Below are 22,520 nucleotides of genomic sequence, written 5' to 3'. Positions count from 1 at the left end.
GTCATTATCTGTATGGGTGTGTGTGTGTGAGAGAGAGAGAGAGAGAGAGAGAGAGAGAGAGAGAGAGAGAGAGAGAGAGAAAGAGAGAGAGAGAGAGAGAGAGAGAGCGCTAGAAAAACAGACCTTCAAGACACAGCATTAAGGTGAGTATATTAATGTTATTGGTAATTCCAATTTTAATGTGAATATTTTCTGGTCTGATGGTTTCTCTTTTCTTGAACTTTGTCACTAAAATTGCAAAACAGGAAAGAGTCCAGTAACTTCCAGTTGCTTCACTTTCATGAAGTAACTTTCAGTTTTGTTTCAGTGTCAATACTCGCTTTGAACATTCATTAGATCTCAGTCTCATTATAATCTGTAACGTCTTAATTGTTTCTTATATGACTTGGGACACTTCTGCAAACAAAACAGCACGGAGAATTCAGTCATTCATTAAAATAATGTAAACAATATGATGGTGTCCATCAGATATGTCTAGAGTAAAAACTTAACTGGTTAACTAATTTACCGTAGTGATTTCAATATTTACTATTAAAATAGTGAAAATTACTTCGTCATTTTAAAATGCAATTTATTGTGAAAATGTATATTTTGAATACAAGACAATACTGTACATTTGTTGTATTGAACATTTTTGAAATTACTCATAATTACACATTTAGGCAGCAAGTCCACACGATCGTATTTAAATGTGAAAAATGCATTTAATAAACAAAAACGTTGATTTCCATGTAAAACCTGTATAATCAATGTTTAGTGTGTTTGAGAACCACAGGTCAGGACATGGAGTCTGAGTCTGAATCAGAATCTGAATGGGATCCGGAGAGCAGCACAGACAGTGAGAACGACAGAGAAAAGAAAGGACCACGAGGGGGGGGAATAAAGATGAGGAAACAAACTTGTAAGCAAACAGGACCATCCCCCTTATGTACACCCAACAAGAGCCAAGCCAAAGACCCTATTGAGTTTTTCAAAATAACTTTACAACAAATTTGATGAACTGAGAAAAGATAAATTAAAAAGATTTGAGGCATACAATTAACACTGCTCTGGCAATCCGAAGCTCATTCATGACTCACATCTGCCCTTTATTTCAGACTCCAGACAGAATTTGAGACAAATAATTGAAAACAAACCTGAACTTCCCGTCACATGTGGAGATAAAGATGGCGTCCTTTATGTGGAGAAATATAATAACAGTAAGTACAGACACTTAAATAATTTAGTTCAGAACACACCCAGATGCTGTAAAACATAAGTCCACAAGGCATTCCAGTATAGTGGTTGAATAAACTGTACATCAACTTCTGGTTTCAGTGCAGATGTGCATCTTCAGTGAAGGCCAGTGGTTCAAGCCCAATGAGTTTGAGATATTTGGAGGAAAAGAAAGGAGCAAAAAGTGGAGGAACAGCATCTTTTACAATGACACTCCACTCCAGAAACTTATTAAGGTGCATAAGAACAGCTTCATTACTTACAGTTTCAACCAATGCACACTTAAGTTCACTTATAATAAGCATTCAGTAATTTTTATTATGCCCATGGGGGTTGATTTTATTAGTGAATTATTAGTAAATCCAAATGTTTGAGTGTCAGTTCAATTGAAACATTAATAACTTATATCTGTTGATTATAAGCTGAGCACATCTTCTAGCTTTGTCTTTTCTTTCTGTTAATAGGATGGTCTTCTTTCGTCCTTTAAGAAAATTCCGGTTCAGAATGAACAGGTTTGGCTCTTTTTGTACCTAACTAGTATAGAATATTTTTATTCGACATGTAAGATGTGTTTGTAGAATAGCCTGCACAATGATATGAATGAACCCATGATTTCAAGCCTCTGTGATTTACACTGTCTATGTCACACTTCAGCTGAAGTTGCACCTACACAATGATATTAAAGGGGACCCATTTTGCCCATTTTTACAAGATGTAATATAAGTCTCAGGTGTCCCCAGAACGTGTCTGTGAAGTTTCAGCTCAAAATAAAGCCGCGCTATATTGGTCCAATGAGGGTTTCCAATAACATGGGAAGGTTTCTTGCGCGTTCCGTCTTCCCAGCATCTCAAAGTAATTTGGGTTAAATGCAATACATTTCTCATATGTATTTACTCGTTATTTCATCTGACTCCATAAATGAAAGGTTTTGATAATATATATGCATCACTAAAAGTGAGCGAATGTTTGACTATTACTTTTAAACTATTAAATGAACAAGGTCAAAATCAGTTCGAATAATCAAATGTAAGAATTTATTAAATCAGGTATCAGGTCAATTGTATAATCAATTCAAAGATAATCAATACAAAACATGAATAAAGAGAAGAGATGCGAACCCAACCTGAATAAATACATGAGGCTGGAAGTCTCGGTCACTCCCAGCCATCATGGGCCAGTCTGGATACAAAAAAGCCTTGATTCCTCTGCCGCGCATACCATTAAATAGCCCAAACCTCTTTCACATGGTTGACAATAGGAATTTACATTCAGAGTTGACACCTTTTGGGGGTAGGAGACCATTTGCCTAGAGACAACCTTCCTTTGTATGTCAGTTTCTCTAAACTTCTCAAAACCTGATTTCTTTTTGTTTAACTTAGTTGGAAATGAGACATTTGTACCACTCACTCTGAGACGTTTAAAATGATACTAAACATAATAATAATTCACATTAAACCACATATATATATTCTTGTGTGAGTCTTTAGGCGTGACAGAGAGTGAAACCGTATGGGGGAGGTCAGATGTTAATTTCCAGCAAGGTCCTTTGTTTCATAGACCAGTTTATCTCTCCAACCAGTTTCTCCAGCCTTACACCATTGTGCCCATTTTTACAAGATGTAATATAAGTCTCAGGTGTCCCCAGAACGTGTTTGTGAAGTTTCAGCTCAAAATACCCCACAGATAATTTATTATACCATGTTTTAAATGCCCATTTTTGAGTGGAAGGAAATGTTCTCGTGCATGTATCTTTAAATGCAAATGAGCTGCTGCTCCTCACTCCGCTTTCCAGAAGAGCGTGGAGCCTACATTTTGTGCCTTGGATACTCTGCCAAAAACTAACGTTTTGTTTTTGGCAGAGTATCCAAGGCACAGGCTGTAGTGAGTATATGTAGTGAGAATATCACAGACTCAACAAACAACAATGGAAAAACAGAAAATCACTCACTGCTCTTGATTGAATAACTTAGTACCTTTTAATAAGAATACATTTCTGACTTGAATGCTGCTGTTAAATGCTCTGGCTTGGAGATAAACATGATGGCGGACTGTGTACAGCTCACTCAGGACGGGGTCTATGCTAATAGGGTAGAGTCTGTCAGCGGCGGTGGGCGGGGCCTAAGCATTTGTGACATCACATTAAAAAAAGAGGAGTGGGTTGAATTTTACCATGTTAGGGTGGTTGTGTACACACGCTGCCGACAGGCATACATTCAAACACCATTTAAAAGTACATTTTGAGCTTTACCCTTTAACCGATGCCAATATAAGCTGTTCTTTTTGTTTACATGACCTTCAACATTTCTTTAAAAATAAAAACAAAAAACACTGCTTAACTTTGTGGTACAATTAAATTGATATACAGTTGTAATCAAAATTATTTAACCCCCATTGCAAATCAGGTTTATTGCAGCTGTTTGCAATGAACAAATCAAACAAAAGTAATTGGAAAAAGCTCATATTTTGACGTTAACAAAAAATAGATAGTTGGCAGTCCACCGCCCTTACAAAGAAAACAAGAAAATAGTGAAATAATTGTAGCAAGAGTTTGAAGGTAAGCCAAAAACAACACCTGTGACTGAGATCATTGGTTATGAACAGTGTGACTAGGATTGTCGTTGTTTTGGCATCTAGAACTTGATGCAAAGAGGAGAAGACTTTTGCCACAACACCAGCACAAAAATAACCCCAAAACGTGATGCATATATATATATATATATATATATATATATATATATATATATATATATATATATGTTGTGAAATATCTTGAATATATTTTCACACTATATTTCCACGTCTGTCGCACAGAACGACTCTCCTGGATCCTCCCCAGTTACTGACAGGCTCAGAAAAAGGCTCAGAAAAAGGAAGGTTAGATCCTGATAATGACTAATTATAAATAGTCATGTGAAAAAGAAAGTACACCCTCTTTGAAATCTATGGTTTATGTATAAAGACATAATCAAAATATAATATGGTTCTTAGCAGGGGTTAAAAAAAGGGGGTAGCTGTCCGCTCTGCGTCGTGCCTAACAACGCCCCTTAGCTGTTCTAAATTTACTGTAAAACACGGCTTATTGCTTTTTCTTAGGCGGAGGTGATATTTAAAGGGGTGGTAAAATGCCATTTTCACAAGATGTAAAATAAATCTCTGATGTCCCCAGAGTGTGTGTGTGAAGTTTTAGCACAAAATAACCCACAGATATTTTTATATAGCGTGTTAAAGTTGTCACTTTTTGAGGGTTTGCAAAAACGCACCGTTTTGGGCCTGGCCCTTTAAATGCAAATGAGCTGCTGCAGAGGGCGGGGTTTCAAGAGCTCGTGTGTGTTAGCAGCTGTGATTACCTCACACAGACACACTAAAATGACAGACACTGTTCTGCCTTTAATGTTAAAACGGAGTCAGACAAAGATGGAGAGACTCAAGAAGAAGTGACAACATGTAGAAGCAACAGGACGTCTCTGAATGGTTAGTTGATGAATGTGTTTCTGATGTGGAGTTAACTATCTTCAATTAGCATATTCTGTCATGATAATCTATAAATCGCTCGTATAGGAACTGTTGTGAGATGCACACAGAGTGACTTTCCATTGCATGTGAAAAGATGGATGCTTAAGTTTGAGCTGACTTACAAATGTACTCTTATACAACAACTTTTCTTCTTCTCAACATGGACTGTGTGTTCCCGGGGTGGGGTTTATATTTTAGGCTTGTTGATGTCACTAACCCCGGAGAAATGTCGTGTAGTCCTAGCCACTGATACTTTCTTACAAGAGTACCTTAATGAACCAGGGACAATAATAGGCTAATAATGATTTAAAAATAAATGAAGGGCTGTCTCAATCACAAAATCTTTACAGTTCACTGAAACGTTCACTCCCTAAAAAGTCCCACACTGCACCATGAAAACCAGGGAGCATCGATGCTCACTATAGCCGTGTTTCCACCAAAATGACCCACAACTTTTTTTCCAGACCGGTTGCTGTCTGCGTCTAAAGTACCATGAAGATTAAGCAAATTAGTCCGATGGACTGCATGTGACTTTCCAGTTCCCGCTGGATTTTTTTCTCTGCTTATCTGCTTATTTATTATTAATAAAGCCTGAACCTCATCATTGCTCCATCAGTCATATTATTTTTAAACTCTATTGTTGATTTGAATAGCAAACAACTCTTATGCCGTGTGTCCACCAAAGCGTTTTTAGCCAGCTGAAAACGCTAGGCGCTCTGCTGAAAACGGCGAGCTATGGGCGCTTGAGAGCGTTTTGGCAGCACAGGTTTTTTTTTTTTTCAGTTGAGACGCTTCGTTGCAATGATACAGAATATCCGTTGGTCGGTGTGGTATTAGTCCCGCCCCTCCTCCACTGTGATTGGACGGCTGGGTACAAAGTGACCGTGATGAGCGCTGTGTTTTACCCAAAGTTGAACATTCTTCAACTCTCCGCGATCTGTAAAAAACGCTGAGTGCTCAGCACTGTAGCGTGAAAAAGACACATAGTGCCTCGTTGCGCTCATGGCGTTTAAAAAACGCGGTGCTCCCATTGAAAACAATTGAAAAAACACGCCAGCCGCGTGAAAAAGCGCTTTGGTGGACACACGGCCTTACTGCACTCACTGCAACAGACTTTGAAAAATGGTGGTTGAAATAAAATGTTGCGTGGAGTCAACCAATCAGCATGTTCGGTGTCCAAGTCCCACCCCCGAAAGTTCCTAAACTTTGAAAAAGTATTATCAGAGCCCGTCTACGGAGAGCCTGGCCACTCCCTATTAAGTCCTATTGTACCGAATTTTGGTTGTAGTTCCCATGAGTGCAAAATGAATGAGTCTATGGAGCTAGATGGCTAAATTTGTCTCTTTCACCCGATTGCCGTTGAGAAAACTTGTAGGTTTTGCAAGTTCAACATGGGTTACAGGTCGAAAGTTGAATGAACGAGTACTTATGTCCTTTCGATTTCTTATAGGTTGAGTTGTTGTTGCCCATAACACGCTAGCATTCTGCTAATGAACGCTGATTGGTCAGTGAAGGACTGATTACGACCAGAGATACCGCTTGATGGCATTGTGGAAACGAAACGGGACCATAATGTCTTCTAGCAAAAACTCTTCTAGCACGTATATTTACCTGTGTCAGCTTTGTTGTCGATGCCTCGAGAGAAAAGAAAGCACCAAAGGGACTGAAGGATAATATAAAGCAGTATCTCTGGTCGTACGATGTGTATGATGTCATTGACATTTTAAAAGACTTTTTAAAGCAAATAAGTGACTCTAAAAAATCTTAACACCCAGCAATGTGTAATTTCTTTGCATCTCCTTTCGAATACAACATTCAAATTACTAGACAAACAATTATATCCTGAGAAAAGTGGATTTTGAGGGGTATAGCTCCATAGACCTCCATTCATTCTGCACTCGTCCTGTGAGCGCCCTCATATGGAATCAGAGTGGAACTGCAACAGAAGCCGGAAGTGTAGCGAGAGTGGCAGTTCTTCCCTTATTAGACATTCTCTGGTATTATCCAAGCGGCAACCTTCCAGTCTCTTTTGAAACCAACACGGAAGTGACTTGCAATTCATCGACTGGCCGCTAGAGACTGTTAGCCGTCACCTCAGCTAATCCCGCCTTTTTGCTCATTTTCGGTTATCTGAGATTGACGCGCGGTGACACGCTACCAAGATGGCGTCGGCCCATATTTTTTTTACAGCCTATGGTACTACCTCACGAGCAGGGACTTCCTGAGATGTGGCGCGAGCCAACTCACTGCACATAATGACACGCAACAGATCAAACCTTTAATTATATTTCAGTATAAACATACATAACTAGCCACGGGTAGTGAACATAATCTAGCTAATATTTATAATTAATTTACGACTACAATGTTGCAGATATATACAACAAAGTATTCAACCATAGAAAAACCATAGAATTCAAAATGGTTGTACTTTCTTTTTCGTGTGTGTGTGTATACAGTGGTGGCCAACATTATTTGTTTAAAATTATGTTTTAAAAGCCTCTTCTGCTCACCAAGGCTTCATTTATTTGATCCAAAATACAGTAAAAACAGTAATATTGTAAAATTATTGTGTGTGTGTGTGTGTGTGTGTGTGAGAGAGATGCTTTTACTTAATGTCTGTCTGTTGCACAGAATGACTCTCCTGAATCCTCACCTGACAGGATCAGAAAAAGAAAGGTTAGATATGATTTTATATATATATATATATATATGATGACTTTACTTTTGAGGGAATTTAACAGCTGTTTCTGTTTTTCACAGTGCAGGAGACAGCTGCACTACTCCAGCTTTGGTCCATATAATAATTATACAAAACCATATATACTATGTGTGTGTGTATATATATATATATAGCATAAAAATGTGTGTGTGCATTTGTTGTAGAATCAGAGGGGAGTATCAATGGCAGTGAAGATGAAGATGGTGATGTTGACAACGATGATGTCAGTGACGTTTCTGATCTTGCTGACGATGATATTGACATGAGCGTGTTTGGACGTCCTACCCTACCTGTTACCTGCGGTTCTGGCTCTGGCATCCTACACAAATGTCGCTTTGCCAATGGTGTGTGAGTGGCCAGTGGACACATTTCTTAAAATAATTTTCTACAAATGTTAATATATTGTGTGTTGGTCAAATATGTTTTACATTTATAACTACAGTGGCTCCAAAAAGTATCTGGACACTTTAAGCACACCTAAAAATGTCTAATTGTCATTGCATTAGATATACTTATCAAACCAAGTGGCATTCATGATATCTAGCACAAACATAGTTTAAGAAAAATATGCCACGGAAATTGTTTGTTTATATTTAAGTGAAAAGCAATAGATATATTCTTCAGACAAAAACATGTTTAGTCGAACATGTCCATAATTAATAGTTAATATTAACTACACCTATGGTAGAGTATATACACTAAAAATCACCAAAATGCTGATTAAAAGTCCCTGAGCTAAGTTAGTTCCAAAATCTCTGTCACAATTGCAGGTGCCACTTAATTTGATATTTTGTGTCTATTGCAGTGACATTCAGACATTGTAAATACTTTTTGGGATGATGCATAAATATAAGAGATTCTTAAACTATGGTACAGAGTATAGTTCAATGTTGTTATCCCAGAACATTGTGGAAGATGCATAAGGACAAAAGACGTCTGGCTGAGCCCGGGGGATTTCACCATATTGAACAAACCTGATGGAACATGGAGGAAAGACATTGTGGCCCATGGGATTCCTCTAGGACAACTTATAATGGTAAAAAATGTGTCATTGTGTCAGAAAAATTCACATTTAAAACACTTATAAAACACTGTGTTCTCACATTTTTTCCAGAAAAGAGTTTTGGAACTGCATATGATAAACTGTGATTGTGAGATTTGTGAAGAACCAGATCAATACCTAGTAAGACATCATCATCATCATCCTCATCATCATTATCTCACAATTGCCATGCCAGAATATCAGCATGACCCGACAAACTTTTCAAAATTCATTGTTTTATTTCTTTATGAACTCTTGTCCCGGCAGAATGATGACGTGTGTTTCGTGTGTGACTCTGAGGGAGATCTGGTGTGTTGTGACAAATGTCCACAAGCTTTTCATTCACACTGTCACCTACCAGCCGTAGATGGAGACTTACATGGGTGAGAGAGAGAGAAAACCTTTACCTGGTCTAGACAAGATAAACAGTTGACCTGTGTAATATTGTGTGTTTTGTCTGCACTGAAGCCAGTGGAGCTGCACATTCTGTGTGATAAAGAATATGGAGGATTCCAGTCGAAAGACCCAACAGGACGTGTTGAGCAGTCCAGTCTCTCAGTACACACTGGTAAAAAAAGATGTCCTTCCTGTCTCCCTGTAGCACTGTGTTAGGCATCTTACATTACTAGCACTGTGTTAGGCATCTTACATTACGGACATTGCAGTTTATTGCTCTGTTCACATCTGCAGTCCTCATGCCTCCAGCAACAGGAATATGGCATGTTCACAGGTGATCAGGGAGCCTTCGGCACCTTTCTCCTGGTGTTTTTCAGAGTTCATAAAGGTCTCTTTAGTGTCTTACCATTTTAATTGTAACTGTGACCTAAATTGACTACCTCCTGTAAACTGTTAGGCCTGGTTTCACAGACAGGGCTTAGATTAATCAAGGATTAGGCCTTAGTTCAATGGGGGCATTTAAGTAGCATTTATTAACGTGCTTTATAAAAACATTACTGGTGTGAATCTCGAGACAAAACAATGGCATAGATATATTTTAAGATACGTCAATGGAAGTTGCTTTCAGTTAAAACAGCTCAAAATGCATTTTAGTCTGGGACTAGACTAAAGCCTGGTCTGTGAAACGCATTAGTGTATTAGTGTATTAATGTGAAATAACGGTTTATGGTTCATCGAACAAGCTTGAAAAAACATTGTTTAAAACATTTGAATTTTACAAAATGATCTTTACATAATACAGCATCCTGAAAAGGGACATTTATATTTTTTGAGGTGAGTAGGATATTTTTAGCCAGATGGCATTTACACCTTCATCTAGTTTGACTCCTGTGTGATCGTTTAGAGATCCGATCACAAAATACAAATTGCCACTTACATATTACATAAGGTTGCATTAACTGACACATGTCTGAAAACAGCGCTGTGTTTGGTGAGAGAAATGAGAAAATCAAGAAAAAATCAAATAATTCAATATTTTTGATCAGGTGAGCAAACCATCATTTTGCAGTTTTGGAAGCAGAAAAAGTAAAGCATTAACCTCATTACATATTACTTCCATAGCTGAATGGAGATTATAAAAGATCATTTGCATTTACTCCTTCATTAAATGTGATCAGCATCTGTTTTAAAGTGATCTAATTTGAGTGGGTATTGAGTGCATTTACACCTGGCTTTTAATGTTGTCATCAAGTGTGATCATGATCCGGTCATGATATAGTGACAGATGACGCACACACACTACACTGTTTTAACACTTAATCTGTTTTATTGTTTCAGCACTGCCAGTGTTTGCTGTTACAACTGCTACATGACTGCATGACTGACCCCTGCACTAATGTAAATCTCTTCTTTAGCTTCTTCGTCTGTCTCTTTGTCATTATTTACATCTCTGATATGTCACGTGACGTCTGCACTTCTGGTGTTCAGGTTCCAGGATACAGCAAGAACATCTGTGGCCCCATGATGCTGGGCAGAGTGAAGCTGGAGCTGGAGAATAACGATTATAAAACAGTGCAAGAATTTGTCTCTGATATTGAGCAGATTTTCAACAACTTTTGCACATCCAACAGAGTGAGATTTATTTGAAATTTATGCAACTTTTCCCATTTGTCGCAAGAGTTAATTTTTTACATTTGCTGTCTTTTATATCCTAAATTCTCTCGCTTTCTCTCTCTCTATCTCTAGGATAATGACTCCAGTAGAATGACCTCTAGGCTGAAGGAAGTCTTCAAGAAGGAGTTTGAAACTGTCTTTAAGATCCTATAACATCATGCTGGGTTGATTTGTCAAAACAGAAGTTACTGTCAGGTTTTTCTCTTCCAGCTCTTCTGCAGTTTAAAGTTACATTCACACTCAATGTGCAATTTAATGCAATCAGAGGACATTCATTTTAATAACTGAGAGTTGTGGATTTCAATGACAGCAACAATGGCCATACAATTTGTTTTGTTTATAAATATACGGACACCATTGTTAAAAATGGGATTTTACATTTAGAAATTCTTCAAAAGTTTTTTGTGTAAATGTCAAGTAATAATAATAATAATAATAGTCTTAGAGTGACTCAAAATAAATGCAGATATAGGCCTATACTATAAGGTATAGTACCTGTCGGTAACAAATAACATATTTTGTATAATTAAACAAAATTCAACTCCCAATGCAATATTTGGGAGAGTACGACTATTATCTCCTTTTCTTGAATAATTCTCTTTCCATTGATGTATGACTAAACAATCAGGCCAAGAAGCAAATCTTGCTTCCGGCAAGTTTTAAATGTACTAAATAGCAATGTTATAAATCTGTAATTAAAGTGGAAGTTTATAATGAAATACATCTGTGTTCATGGTCCTCTCTTCATAATTTAATATAAACTCTGCTTGTGTTTGCTGAACTTTATTCATTCAGATCAGTGAATTATATTCTTTCTGTTCTTATACTGTATGTGTAATCCATTTTGTCTCTCTATCACATATTAGAGTTCAAATTAATATATTTAATGAATTGTGTTTTTGCAAAAGGCACTAAGATTTTTCAACCAATTCTGAATATCCAAATAATGCTATATTAAATGATAATTGTAATTAACCAAACCACGCGAGATTAATAAAATGAAGCTTACAAACTGTAATGAGAGGGGATCATACTGTATAGATTATTTTTATTCTTACTTTCTTTTTCCTGTGTCTGTGTGTGTGTGACTCTCTCATTTCAATTTATGTATATATATATATATATATATATATATATATATATATATATATATATATATATATATATATATATATATATATACACACACACACTGTATATACACTGTATATACACTGATCAGGCATCATGCTGATCATAACGTGTTTCCTTACATTTTCAAGATTTAATTATTACAAAAATCACGTAAAATAAGGCATTTGAATTTCAAATTATCCAGTTTGTTCAACAGCTGACACGAGCAGTCTGAAATTGTATATGTATTGCACTTAAAACCAGGATTTTTCTAGTATTAGATTCCACTGTACATTTTTATTTATTTATTATTACCTGTTTCAAAGGTTGTTTATTTGAGTTCTACATGGCTGAATCAGCATTTTGTAATATGTTCGCCACACCGGACACAAACTGATATTTTGTTAAAATGTGTACATTTAATTTCAATTATCTTTTGTTATATATAACGATTTTTTTATATGGTAAGTGATCAGGCCATTGGCACAACTACAGAAAGGTGTGGTAGGCGGAGCAAAGAAAAGGAAGACTGTTTATCCGCGACTGCATTAAAGAGAGAGGGAACTCGACAAACAGACAGCAAGGTAAGTACATTGATTATTAATAATTCCAATTTCAATGTTGTTTTTCAGATGTTGTTTTCTTTCATTTGTTTTATCACTTAAATTCCACAATAACACTTCCACAAATTTCCACAATAACACAAAACTGAAAGACACTTTCAGTTTTGTTTCTGTGTCAGAGTTAGTGGCTTGGTACTGTTACTGCACCATAGAGTAGTGAATATAGTATATATATATATATATATATATATATATATATATATATATATATATATATATATATATATATATATATATATATATATATATATTCACTACTGTATTGTAGTGACACATGTCGTGGAAATTTATCAATATTAAAACCTGGATGAAGGAGACAAAGTCGATTCTCAAAAGATTAAACAAAGTATTTTATTTCTTGCAAGAAATAGGCGTTCAACATACAGACAATGTCTAGGTATGAGAAGGCCCATGGCATTCTCACGCAGAGAGCATCTGACATGAGAAGGCAAAGGCTAGTCCGTTTCCCCAAGGTTATATACCCTAACACATCCTATGTAAAAAAAATCCTTTGTTACCTTAAACCCAGACATCTTAGCTCATGGTCTCATGTGCTCATGATCTCATGTCCAACATTATTTCTATCAGACAGAACAACTTGTAATAAATTAAATTGTAATTAAAGAAATAAATTATATAATAAAATAAAAAAACATTTTATTTAACTAGATTGTCTCTGTCCACTTGTAACAATATGTACAAAAACAAATTTGCCTAAAGTATCTTGTAATTCATTTTCCAGAACTGATTTTAAATTATTTTGTAGTGTAAAATTTTGAATCATGCATGATGATTGAATCAAGCATGCTGAGCATAGCATGTGTTTCCTGAAATGTTCAAGATTTAATTATTACAAAAATCATATGTAAAATAAGGCATTTGAATCTCAAATTATCCAGTGTGTTCAGCAGCTGACAAGAGCAGACTGAAATAGTATGTGGTCAAAAGCTCCGCAGACACACAAAAGCAATGCCTCGTGTAAACGTTACAACACATAACAAGAGCAGCAGTTTATTGCCTATTGTATTGACAGGAGTTTTGATAGCACAATATGTTGTCTGTAAAACTAATAGCCTAATGTTGATATTTTCTACAGAAGTATTTAAGGGTATTGTATGTATGTGAGCAGGTTGTAACTGCATTCTAATGAGTCACTGAAGGTTTGGGTGGATGTTTGGTAGGCGTTGCTGCTTTTACACTTGGCATGCGACCTGTATCCGGATAAGATAAGATAAGATAAGATAAGATAAGATAAACCTTTATTCGTCCCACAGTGGGGAAATTTCTGTTGAAAAGACAAGTGTAAACGCGTTTCTGATCAGAACAGGCACAGATTAACGCACGTGCCTACTGGGCACTTGCCCAGGGCACTGGGCCAGCACAGGGGGCCCTGTCAAATTTATATTCTTTTCAAATAATAAATATTTATTTATTGAAAATTGTGTTGAATATTGTGGAATAATGTGATTATTTTAAGTATTAAGTAAGTATTAACTGGTAAATAAATAAAATAATTTTAATGTATTGCTGCGCTGTTGAGATGGACGAGGCGAGTGAAAATTATTGCGTAAAATAAAGTCAAGCGGGTTACTTGAAAAACAAAACAAAAATGATAAAAAACACAACCAAGTGGATCAATGAAAAGAAAGCACACAAACAAAAGAAGCAAGAGAATCTCAATAGCTACAAAAGCTACCAACAATCTCCAGCTTTTTTTAAAGATGCGAGTCGCGACGATAACGATAACTGACCTTCTCATCTGAGCTGCTTCAGCACTCAAACACCTGACCGAGTGACCAGATGACCAATCAAATCACAGTAGGCGGGCTTTATGTTCACAGAAGCGCGAGCCGACCGCGAATTCCAGCGCAACTTGCCTCAAGCTTCAGTCATACAGTGCGAGATAAGAGGCAAAACAGCTGTCTTAAGATTTTAAGCGACCGACAAATATAATCAGTTTGCAAAGAAAGGGAAGGGAAGATATACAGGTCATGTTAAAGAGACTGAGAGAAGAAAGAGAGGAGATGGAGATTAGAGTGGAAGAGCAGGCAGCTTTCTGAGAGGTGCAGTCACTTCTGAAAGATTTGGGATGAACTTTGCTAAGTACTGCAACATGCCTATAAGAACCTCTGCAGGGCTGACTTGTCTTGTGGCTCTGGCATCTCAAGAAGAGCTCTCACTTTTTCATTGTCAGGTTTCACTCCGTCTTTGCTCGGCACGTGACCTATGTAGCTGATAACATGCTAAGGGTGTGTTAAATGTACAGAGTTTAGAACTGTCACCATCCAGCTGAATCCACCACAGAGAATATCTTGGCTCTGGGAATTTCTGCTACTACCTTACTTCCTCAAGCGTTTTCAGAGGATAATGTTCCCTTCGTATTGCTCTGTTTAGATATTGAGGGTCTATTGCAGATCCTAATATTCTTGGGTTTTACTATTGTCACTATATTATTTACCCATTCTGTGGGCTCAGTCTGTTTTTTGATGTCACCAATCTCTTCCATATATGTTTCAGTTCTCTTTTAATGTCTTTTTTCAAGGCCACTGGAACTTTCCTGGGAGTATGAATCACTGGCATGACCTCTGGCTTTGTCTGAATGTGGTCTACCCCTGGAACACAACCCAGTCCTGTAAACAAATCTTCAAATTCACTCAGAATATCTTTTGATGTGTCTCTTGTTATTTCATACATCCTTTTTATCACTCCCAAAGTGTTGCATGATTCTCTTCCCAGAATTGCGCAGGAATTTTGCTCTATGACCTCAAATTCGAGAGTGTACAGCTTGTCTTTACTGGCATTCAAGGCGTTGCTGACCCAAGGTCTTGTGGCCTGAATACGTTACTAGTTTACACTGATTTTCTTATGTCATTTCTGTCATTCTTTAACGCATCCAGTTCTCGCACATTGACATTACAGTCTGCACCTGTATCTAACTTTACAATCAGCTTCTTGTTGTTTACCTTGAGGGTTTCAGTCACCCTCAGTGTTTGTGCACGAGTCATGCACTTCTTTGCATAATTATTATTTTTGTGGTAGGCTTTTCATATCTGTCCGTATGCAGGTTCATGTTTGTATCCACATCTTGTGCATTATTCGGTCCCTTATCAGTGACTGTGACAAATTCTCCAAATTCACAATCCTTCGCTTATTATTTAAGTCCATCACAAAAGCATCAATCGCCTCTGTTTGGCCTTATAATGCTCTAATAAAGAACAAATGTCTCAGGTAGCCTATGTCAGTTTTTTTCATGGTTCGCAGTATTTGGCAAACAGCTCTTTTAATATCTCGAAGTCGTCAAAATCATCATCAAATGTAAACGTGTTGAATACCTTGATTGCATCGTTTCCTGCGACATGCAGAAAAGTGGCACACTTTATTTTTTCCGACTTCTCTGAGATTGCACTCGCGATAAGATACAGTTCAAATCGCTGGATCTCCAGTTCTCGGATAGGTTTCCTTCCAAGCACAGAGCTCCCGGGGGCTTTAGCTGATCCATCATTTCTCATTTTAATAACTTCTGACACCATGTAATGTATTGATGACAGGAAACCGCATGTGGTTGAACTGAACTCTCTTTACTCATGTGTGTCTATAACAGATGGTTACGCAATAGCGCCTCACAGCGTTCACACACTACAACATAGTTACACATAATGACACAGATGATCGATGATGTGAGTTGTTTAACATAATCAACACAGTTATTTTTGTATGATCAACTCTGAAAGTATTCCTTCGTTCAAAAAACGTACGGTAATTTGATCTAAGATTGGAGATTGCATAGGAAAGTATAGTGAAAGCAATTGGGACATTGTTTAATTTGTATCAACTTTACTCTTAATCTGGTGTCGTGCCACAGACATCATTTAAATATTATGCAGGAAACAGAAATCCGATCGGTTATACAGAGGCTACTTATGAACAAATGTAAACGCGCCATATCCTGATTGGCTAATGATCCGATCATCGCATGTTAATGCCAAGTGTAAACGCAGCCTTAAATATGATGACGACAAAACATGATAAATGATTGTTTGAGCAAAATTTATTTTAGGCTATTGGTACACTTCACAGAGTCAATAATTCACAATCTGTTCTCTTTTGCAGAATCAACTGTATTTAAAAGAATCATCACTATGGACTATGGATTTTTCGAAGATGATAAGTTATTGGAGATTTTCTGTCAAAACAAGACAAAAATATCTACAATAGAAAAGCCATTGACATTTCTTCGCCATCTCAAAGACAATAGACTCATTACAGATGAGCTTTATGTAAGATGATTGTAACTTTCAGTGTAAACGACTAAGAATATATAGTAAAAACCTGTTAATTGGTTAACAGTATAAGTTTCCTTACTAATTCAGCAGAAAAGGGATTTGCCGTTTTTTAAATTGTAATATTTATGGGTTGTTTTGTAGATGTTTGCATTTTACAGAATAGTTCTGGCAACCACAACTGCAATTTCTCCCCCATAAAAATGATTTTAGTGTTGATCTTAACATTTCAGACCGAAACAAAAAGATTTAACTTTTTTTCTCTCTTCGTTTTTGAAGCAAACGCTTCTGGAAGGTGATTATGATAATGGAGTGTATGATGCATTGGAGTATATTCAAAACTGTGGACCAAAAGAGGTTAGAAATTTCTGGAAATGTGTGGACCAGGAGCACATTTTACAGCGTTACCCCCAACTCTCTGAAATCACTGCAACTCTGAAGAAGTGTGAGAAATCATCTGTTTAGCTATCAGATAGCCTGTCTGTGACTTAATACATTGAGGTCTGCAGCATTGCTGATGTATTTCCTAATTCTAGTTTTTATTTCCTCAGCTCTTGGTAGAGAACCAAACAACAAAATAAGGGAGAGATCTGAAGATCGAGGCACAGGAAAAGAAAGAGAGGGGACAGAGAGGAGCTCTGTGAGTAACCAAGCTGGCCCGTCATCACAAAGCACTAACAGCCAGAAGAAGAAAGCCAAACACATGGAGAGAAGTGAGTTCTCTGACTAAATCAGATACAAATAAAGATTCTTATTGGCATTGATGGTTCCATGAAGAACCTTCAACATCAATGGAACATTTTCAATGCACAAAATGTTCGTTTTTGTAAAAAAGGTTATTTAGAAAGAGTTCTTAAAAATGATTATTATTCACACTAAAACAAATATTTTTAAAAAACAATGAACAATATGTCTTTTTAGTTACATTATGTCTTTTTCTTAGTTTGAGGTCTGCAAACTTACTGTTTTGTATTTCTAAAAAATTCCAGATCTTCAGAGTCCTCCTGACTCTACCACAGAATCAGAGTCATTACCCCATCCATCTTTACGTATGTAACACTTTTTGTGTGTGTAGTATTACATTTGCTGAACACTTTAATGTCTGGTTGTTGTTTTTTTATCACTTTAATTGTGCTTTTTACGCTCATCACCCAAGAGGAAGAAGTGAATCTCTGGGATAAGCCTGAACACAAGAGATGGCTTCCTGTCACATGTGGGAACAAAAGGGCCTTATTGGACAGAGACGCACTGTTTAACAGTAAGTTACCCTCACTGTTTAAATGTTTCAAAGCAGCAGCAGCATCACCTTCTGAATCATGGCACTCTCTGACCATTATAACAATAAAGAGTTTTATTGTTATATTATATAATTTATCCTCTTTTGTGTTGATCTCCACATGAGTGTTTCAAAATGATGCTTTATGAATAGTAACTTTAATTTTCAGAAAATGTAGAACCTGAAAAAGTAGTTTGTACATTTTTTTGATAACTATTAGAAACAAAATATGTATACTTATGCGTTATAATTAATTCATATTTTTATATGAATATTTTAAAAATAAATATATAATTTTTTTAATGACCCTACAAGTTTGATTTTTCCTCAAAATATGAGAAAAATATTTAATATATGTAACGCGTACTCAAGATAAAGACAGACTGACAGAAGGCAGGATTAAAAAGTTTAAACTTTTAAACTAAAGATTAATTAATAAACGTTAATAAATGGACTGGTGTAACAGTTAACACAATTAACAACCGACAACTGAGCAACTTGTTACTTAAAAAATGTAATGGCCCGACCGTGATTTATCTTAAAATTAATTAATTTCCTTAACATGCTTAAATTTTTTTTTACAAGTTCTTAGTAAAGTGTTTAGAAACAAAGTATTTGCATTTATTTTGAGTTTTTGTAAATAATGATCCAATTTTTTGTTCAATGATTTTAGAGTTGCCTTCTTAAATCTAGTTAAAACATCTAGTTAATCTAGTTAAGACTTATTTTTCCTGTAAATCACATAAAACGGATACAAATGTTTTTAAATATCATTCACTTCAGCATACTGTATTAGTGATTCATATTTCAGCCACAGATATAAGATATTTTATTTTAAATTTAATACAGTGATTGCTTTTATTGGTCGCACCACAGGATGAGTGGTCGCTCCAAATGACAACAAAGACCTTGTATAGTTAGAAATGTATTTAAAGAGATGAATGAACAATACATTTTAAACAAAAACATTTATTTAAACCAAATTTTATAAAAATTTCACAGAATTTTCCTGAACACAAACATTTTATAAACTTAAAAAAAAAAAAAAAAAAAAATCACATTGCAAACCTAAGTGCACCATTTCATTTAACTTGACTTAGAATTTCTTTCTAACAAATAATAATGTTATAAATATATCTACAAGTATTGTATACAGGTAACATTTGGGGTCAATAGTTTTTTTAAGTAATTAATACTTGTATTAATCAAGGACTCATTAAATTGATAAAAGGTGACAGTAAAGATATTTAGGCTATAATTTATAATCTATAATAAATGCTGTTCTTTTGAACATTCTATTCATCAAATAATCCTGAGGTATCACAGTTTCCACAATTTCCAGTAGTAACAAAAATAGTATAACTAAAATCCTCAATCCGAAAATTGAGCGTTAGATCTAGATCAGCATCTATAATAATCAGAAATGTTTCTTGAACAGCATATCATTATATTAGAATGATTTCTGAAGGATCATGTGAGACTGAAGAGTGGAGTAACAATGCTGAAAATTCAGCTTTGATCACAAGAATAAATTACAGTTTACTATATATTCACATAGAAAACAGCTATTAATAATAACTACTAATTACTATATAACTACTAATAATATTTCACTCTTTTCCTAGCAAGGTACTCCGCTCTTGCTGCAGGGTCAGAATTTTTACTTCGCTTGGCAGTGGTATCTGGTAAAATAGATTAAAATAGTTTGAAATAAATAAATAGGCAATAATAAATGCATTACTAATAAATGCATAATTACTAAACTAAAATGCTAACATGCTAAAAAAAAAATGTGCATTTTTCTCATATTGTACAAAGAATAAACAAACCGTCTGAAATAAAATAAAATAAATATTCCAAATTATAATAAATTACAGTACCTTTTATATAAACTGTCAATTGAATATAAAAGCACAAAACCTGTCAATCTAGGAAATATTTCTATCATGGAAAAAAGTCTGCAGTGGTCGCACCACATGATATTTTCAAATTCAGTCCAAATTTACAGGCACAGAATTGGCCACCTAAACAAAACAAGCTAGCTTCCCACAAAATGTCACTATGAAATTTATAATAAAAATATATATTTGTAGAAATAACCATAATATATAAATATATATATATATATATTTATTTTGAGGTCATACCACATAATTTTTTTGCCAATTTGAGAGCATTACAATTCTGCTTGCTGCTTTCATGGGTCCTTGGTAAATTTGTATAGTGAGCCTAAGTCCCTCCCCTTCCGGTGGACCACCTTGTATGGTAAATCTCCCGTCTGCTCAGTTCACTTGCATTATATACATGTAGGCCTATAGCGGACACGTAATCTGCGCTTCTTTTCTTTTTTTTCAACTCTTTTCTTTTCGTTGTAGAGAAAGAGAGTGAGAAAAGCATTCCTGCCTGACAAAGCTAACTCCTTGCAAAAGCGATACCTTAAGAAAAGATTTGGATAGCACACAATCCGGTTCTGAAGACAAAAGAACTTGAGCACACCTGTCACGTGTCTATGTATAACCTTTGACATGCGCATTCCGATGATGTCATCATCAGAGGTTATTTAAGCCAAATTCTTTGCCGTGTTTGCCACATATTCACAACCAATCAAACGAAGACGTATTCCCCATAGCGCTGTTCGCGCAGCATTGAGTGTAGCTTTTGAAAGAGTCCGGGAACTGCTTTATACTATCCATTTATACTTACATATACCTACCACATACATACATATACTGTATTAAAATTCACCTCTATTCTCAGGAAAACTTTACTGCATTAAACAAAATAGAGAGATGATCTCCCCTCCAACATTTGAGCAAATGGCTGGAAAAGGTGAACACAAGAACTGGAAAACAAATATATTATGCCAAGGCAAATCCCTCAAGAGTCTCATGGAGGTGAGAACAAAAAGAGATCAACTTGCACATTATTTTCTCTGTGCTTTTATAACCTTGTTTATTTTTCTTTTCAGATGGAAATTTTGAAGATACCTAAAGTTAAAGGAAAATTTACCCTTCGTAAATGATATGTCCCATGCATCCTTTATTCAGCATTTTAAATGAGCTCATAAATCGACTAACTTCATTCCACTTTTAATAAAGTCTGTCAATGAATGGATTGTTTAAGTGTGAAATAATGCTTCCCTATTAAGCTTCACATGAAGAGGGCAACATGTTTCATAAGAAACTTTGACAATGAAGGCTAGTTATATATAAAGTGTCAAATGTTTTCAGATTACACCATTTGTTCTTTACATTAGCTGCCCATGTAGAAAGTGGGCATTTGTTTTTGGCTGTTTATCATTGAACTGATAAATAGAAAGTTTAATAATCACTCTAGCCTCCTTAGGCCAAAAAGACTGCAGCTAAGTTTAATAGTCCTAACTAAATTAATAAAAAATGTTTTTAAAAAAACGCATTTTCTAACAAAAATCTCTTAACACCATCACTTCACCATAATACAATTCCTGTTTTCCCATTCACACGAAATAAATCACATTTAAATAAAAAAATAAAAACGTATTACCTCAAAATAATGAACTGTCCAATTGCATGATCTTTGAGCCATGTTCAAATGTTAGCTAATTCTATTTTCCTGTAACATTAATAATTTGTTTTTTATTCAAACTTAACAAGATTTGTCAAACAAAGCATATCCACCATGTCACATAAAATAAAATAAAAATTGTTTTATTGTATGTTATTACTGTTTATAGGCAAGTCAACACTTTACAAGTGGTTTGATTTGCATACCAACATGAACTAATAAATAAGCATTGTTTTATTACCACATTTTATATTAAAACATGGAAAAAGTGTAACCCTCTGGTGTATACATACACATAGAAATTTGCATTTTAAACACAATAATGTAAGATTTGAGAAATTAGGAAATGCCGGGCAGTCTGGTTGAGCGACGAGAAGACAAAGGACCTTTCTGGAAATGAACATTTGAACTCTCTCTTGTGAAGTTAGCATCACCAGTCAGTCTCACCTCAGAATACATATCTTTCTCTCATTCCCCACTCCCTCTCTCTCATGCTGAGATCACTTGAAATTCGACCAAAATCTATATGGTTTAAATTAAATGTGAACAATAATCATAGTTTTATACATCTTTGTTATCATTTGAAATGTCTCAGTGCGACTGGTACAAATGTCTCATTCCCAAAGAAGTAAACCAAAAGGTAATAAAGTTCTTAAGAGTTTGGGAATCTCTTGCACACAGGAGGGTGTGTGTTCAGGCAAATGGCCTCCTGCTCTGAAAAGGTGTAACCTCTGAATGCAAATTCCCACTGTTAGCATGTTTCCACATGAAAGAAGTTTCTGTCAATGAAATGCAGCAAGAGGCACGGGGCGTTTTGTAACTCAAATTAGCCCGTGACACTGCATCATGTATTTTATAATGTCAAGGTGCGCAACTTCTCTCTTTAATCCAGAGCATTTTATGTTTTGTATCTATTATCTTTGAATTAATTATGAAATTGGCATGATACATTTACCAGACATAATAAATTGTGAACATTTGATTTTATTCTAACTGACTCTGACAGTATTTTCAGTAAAAAGAATGTAGTCAAACATTCGCTCACATTTAATGATGACCAGATATCGTTAACACTTTTTAATTTATGAAGTCAGATGAAAGAACGAGTTCATACATGAGAAAA

General features: G+C 35.6%; 2 protein-coding genes across 3 annotated transcripts; both read left to right on the top strand.

Annotated features, from left to right (window-relative positions):
- Positions 1–40: 40 nt before the first annotated feature.
- LOC306995048 (nuclear body protein SP140-like protein) lies at positions 41–11,278 on the top strand. Of its 2 annotated transcripts, none has more exons than XM_079606256.1 (16): positions 41–143; positions 758–901; positions 1,098–1,199; positions 1,318–1,451; positions 1,680–1,727; positions 4,027–4,089; positions 7,363–7,407; positions 7,492–7,522; positions 7,615–7,794; positions 8,353–8,486; positions 8,565–8,633; positions 8,760–8,875; positions 8,961–9,060; positions 10,227–10,286; positions 10,377–10,520; positions 10,635–11,278. In XM_079606256.1, exons 2-16 carry the CDS (start codon positions 784–786, stop codon positions 10,713–10,715), a joined length of 1,425 nt encoding a protein of 474 aa, XP_079462382.1. In that variant the 5' UTR covers positions 41–143; positions 758–783; the 3' UTR covers positions 10,716–11,278. The 2 variants fall into 2 exon arrangements, with proteins under 2 accessions (XP_079462382.1, XP_079462383.1); XM_079606257.1 differs by having other exon boundaries at positions 51–143; positions 776–901.
- An 888-nt stretch (positions 11,279–12,166) lies between these two features.
- LOC306995077 (uncharacterized protein) lies at positions 12,167–22,388 on the top strand. The gene is made up of 8 exons (XM_079606332.1): positions 12,167–12,259; positions 16,409–16,575; positions 16,858–17,023; positions 17,130–17,291; positions 17,568–17,627; positions 17,735–17,836; positions 20,612–20,748; positions 20,823–22,388. The coding sequence occupies exons 2-8, from the start codon at positions 16,438–16,440 to the stop codon at positions 20,874–20,876; spliced, it is 819 nt and encodes a 272-aa protein (XP_079462458.1). The 5' UTR covers positions 12,167–12,259; positions 16,409–16,437; the 3' UTR covers positions 20,877–22,388.
- The last annotated feature ends 132 nt before the right edge of the window (positions 22,389–22,520 follow it).

This window comes from Phoxinus phoxinus (assembly GCF_949152265.1).
Source record: "Phoxinus phoxinus genome assembly, chromosome: 1".
NCBI classification, from domain to species: domain Eukaryota; kingdom Metazoa; phylum Chordata; class Actinopteri; order Cypriniformes; family Leuciscidae; genus Phoxinus; species Phoxinus phoxinus.
This window is presented reverse-complemented; position numbering and strand designations above follow the sequence as displayed.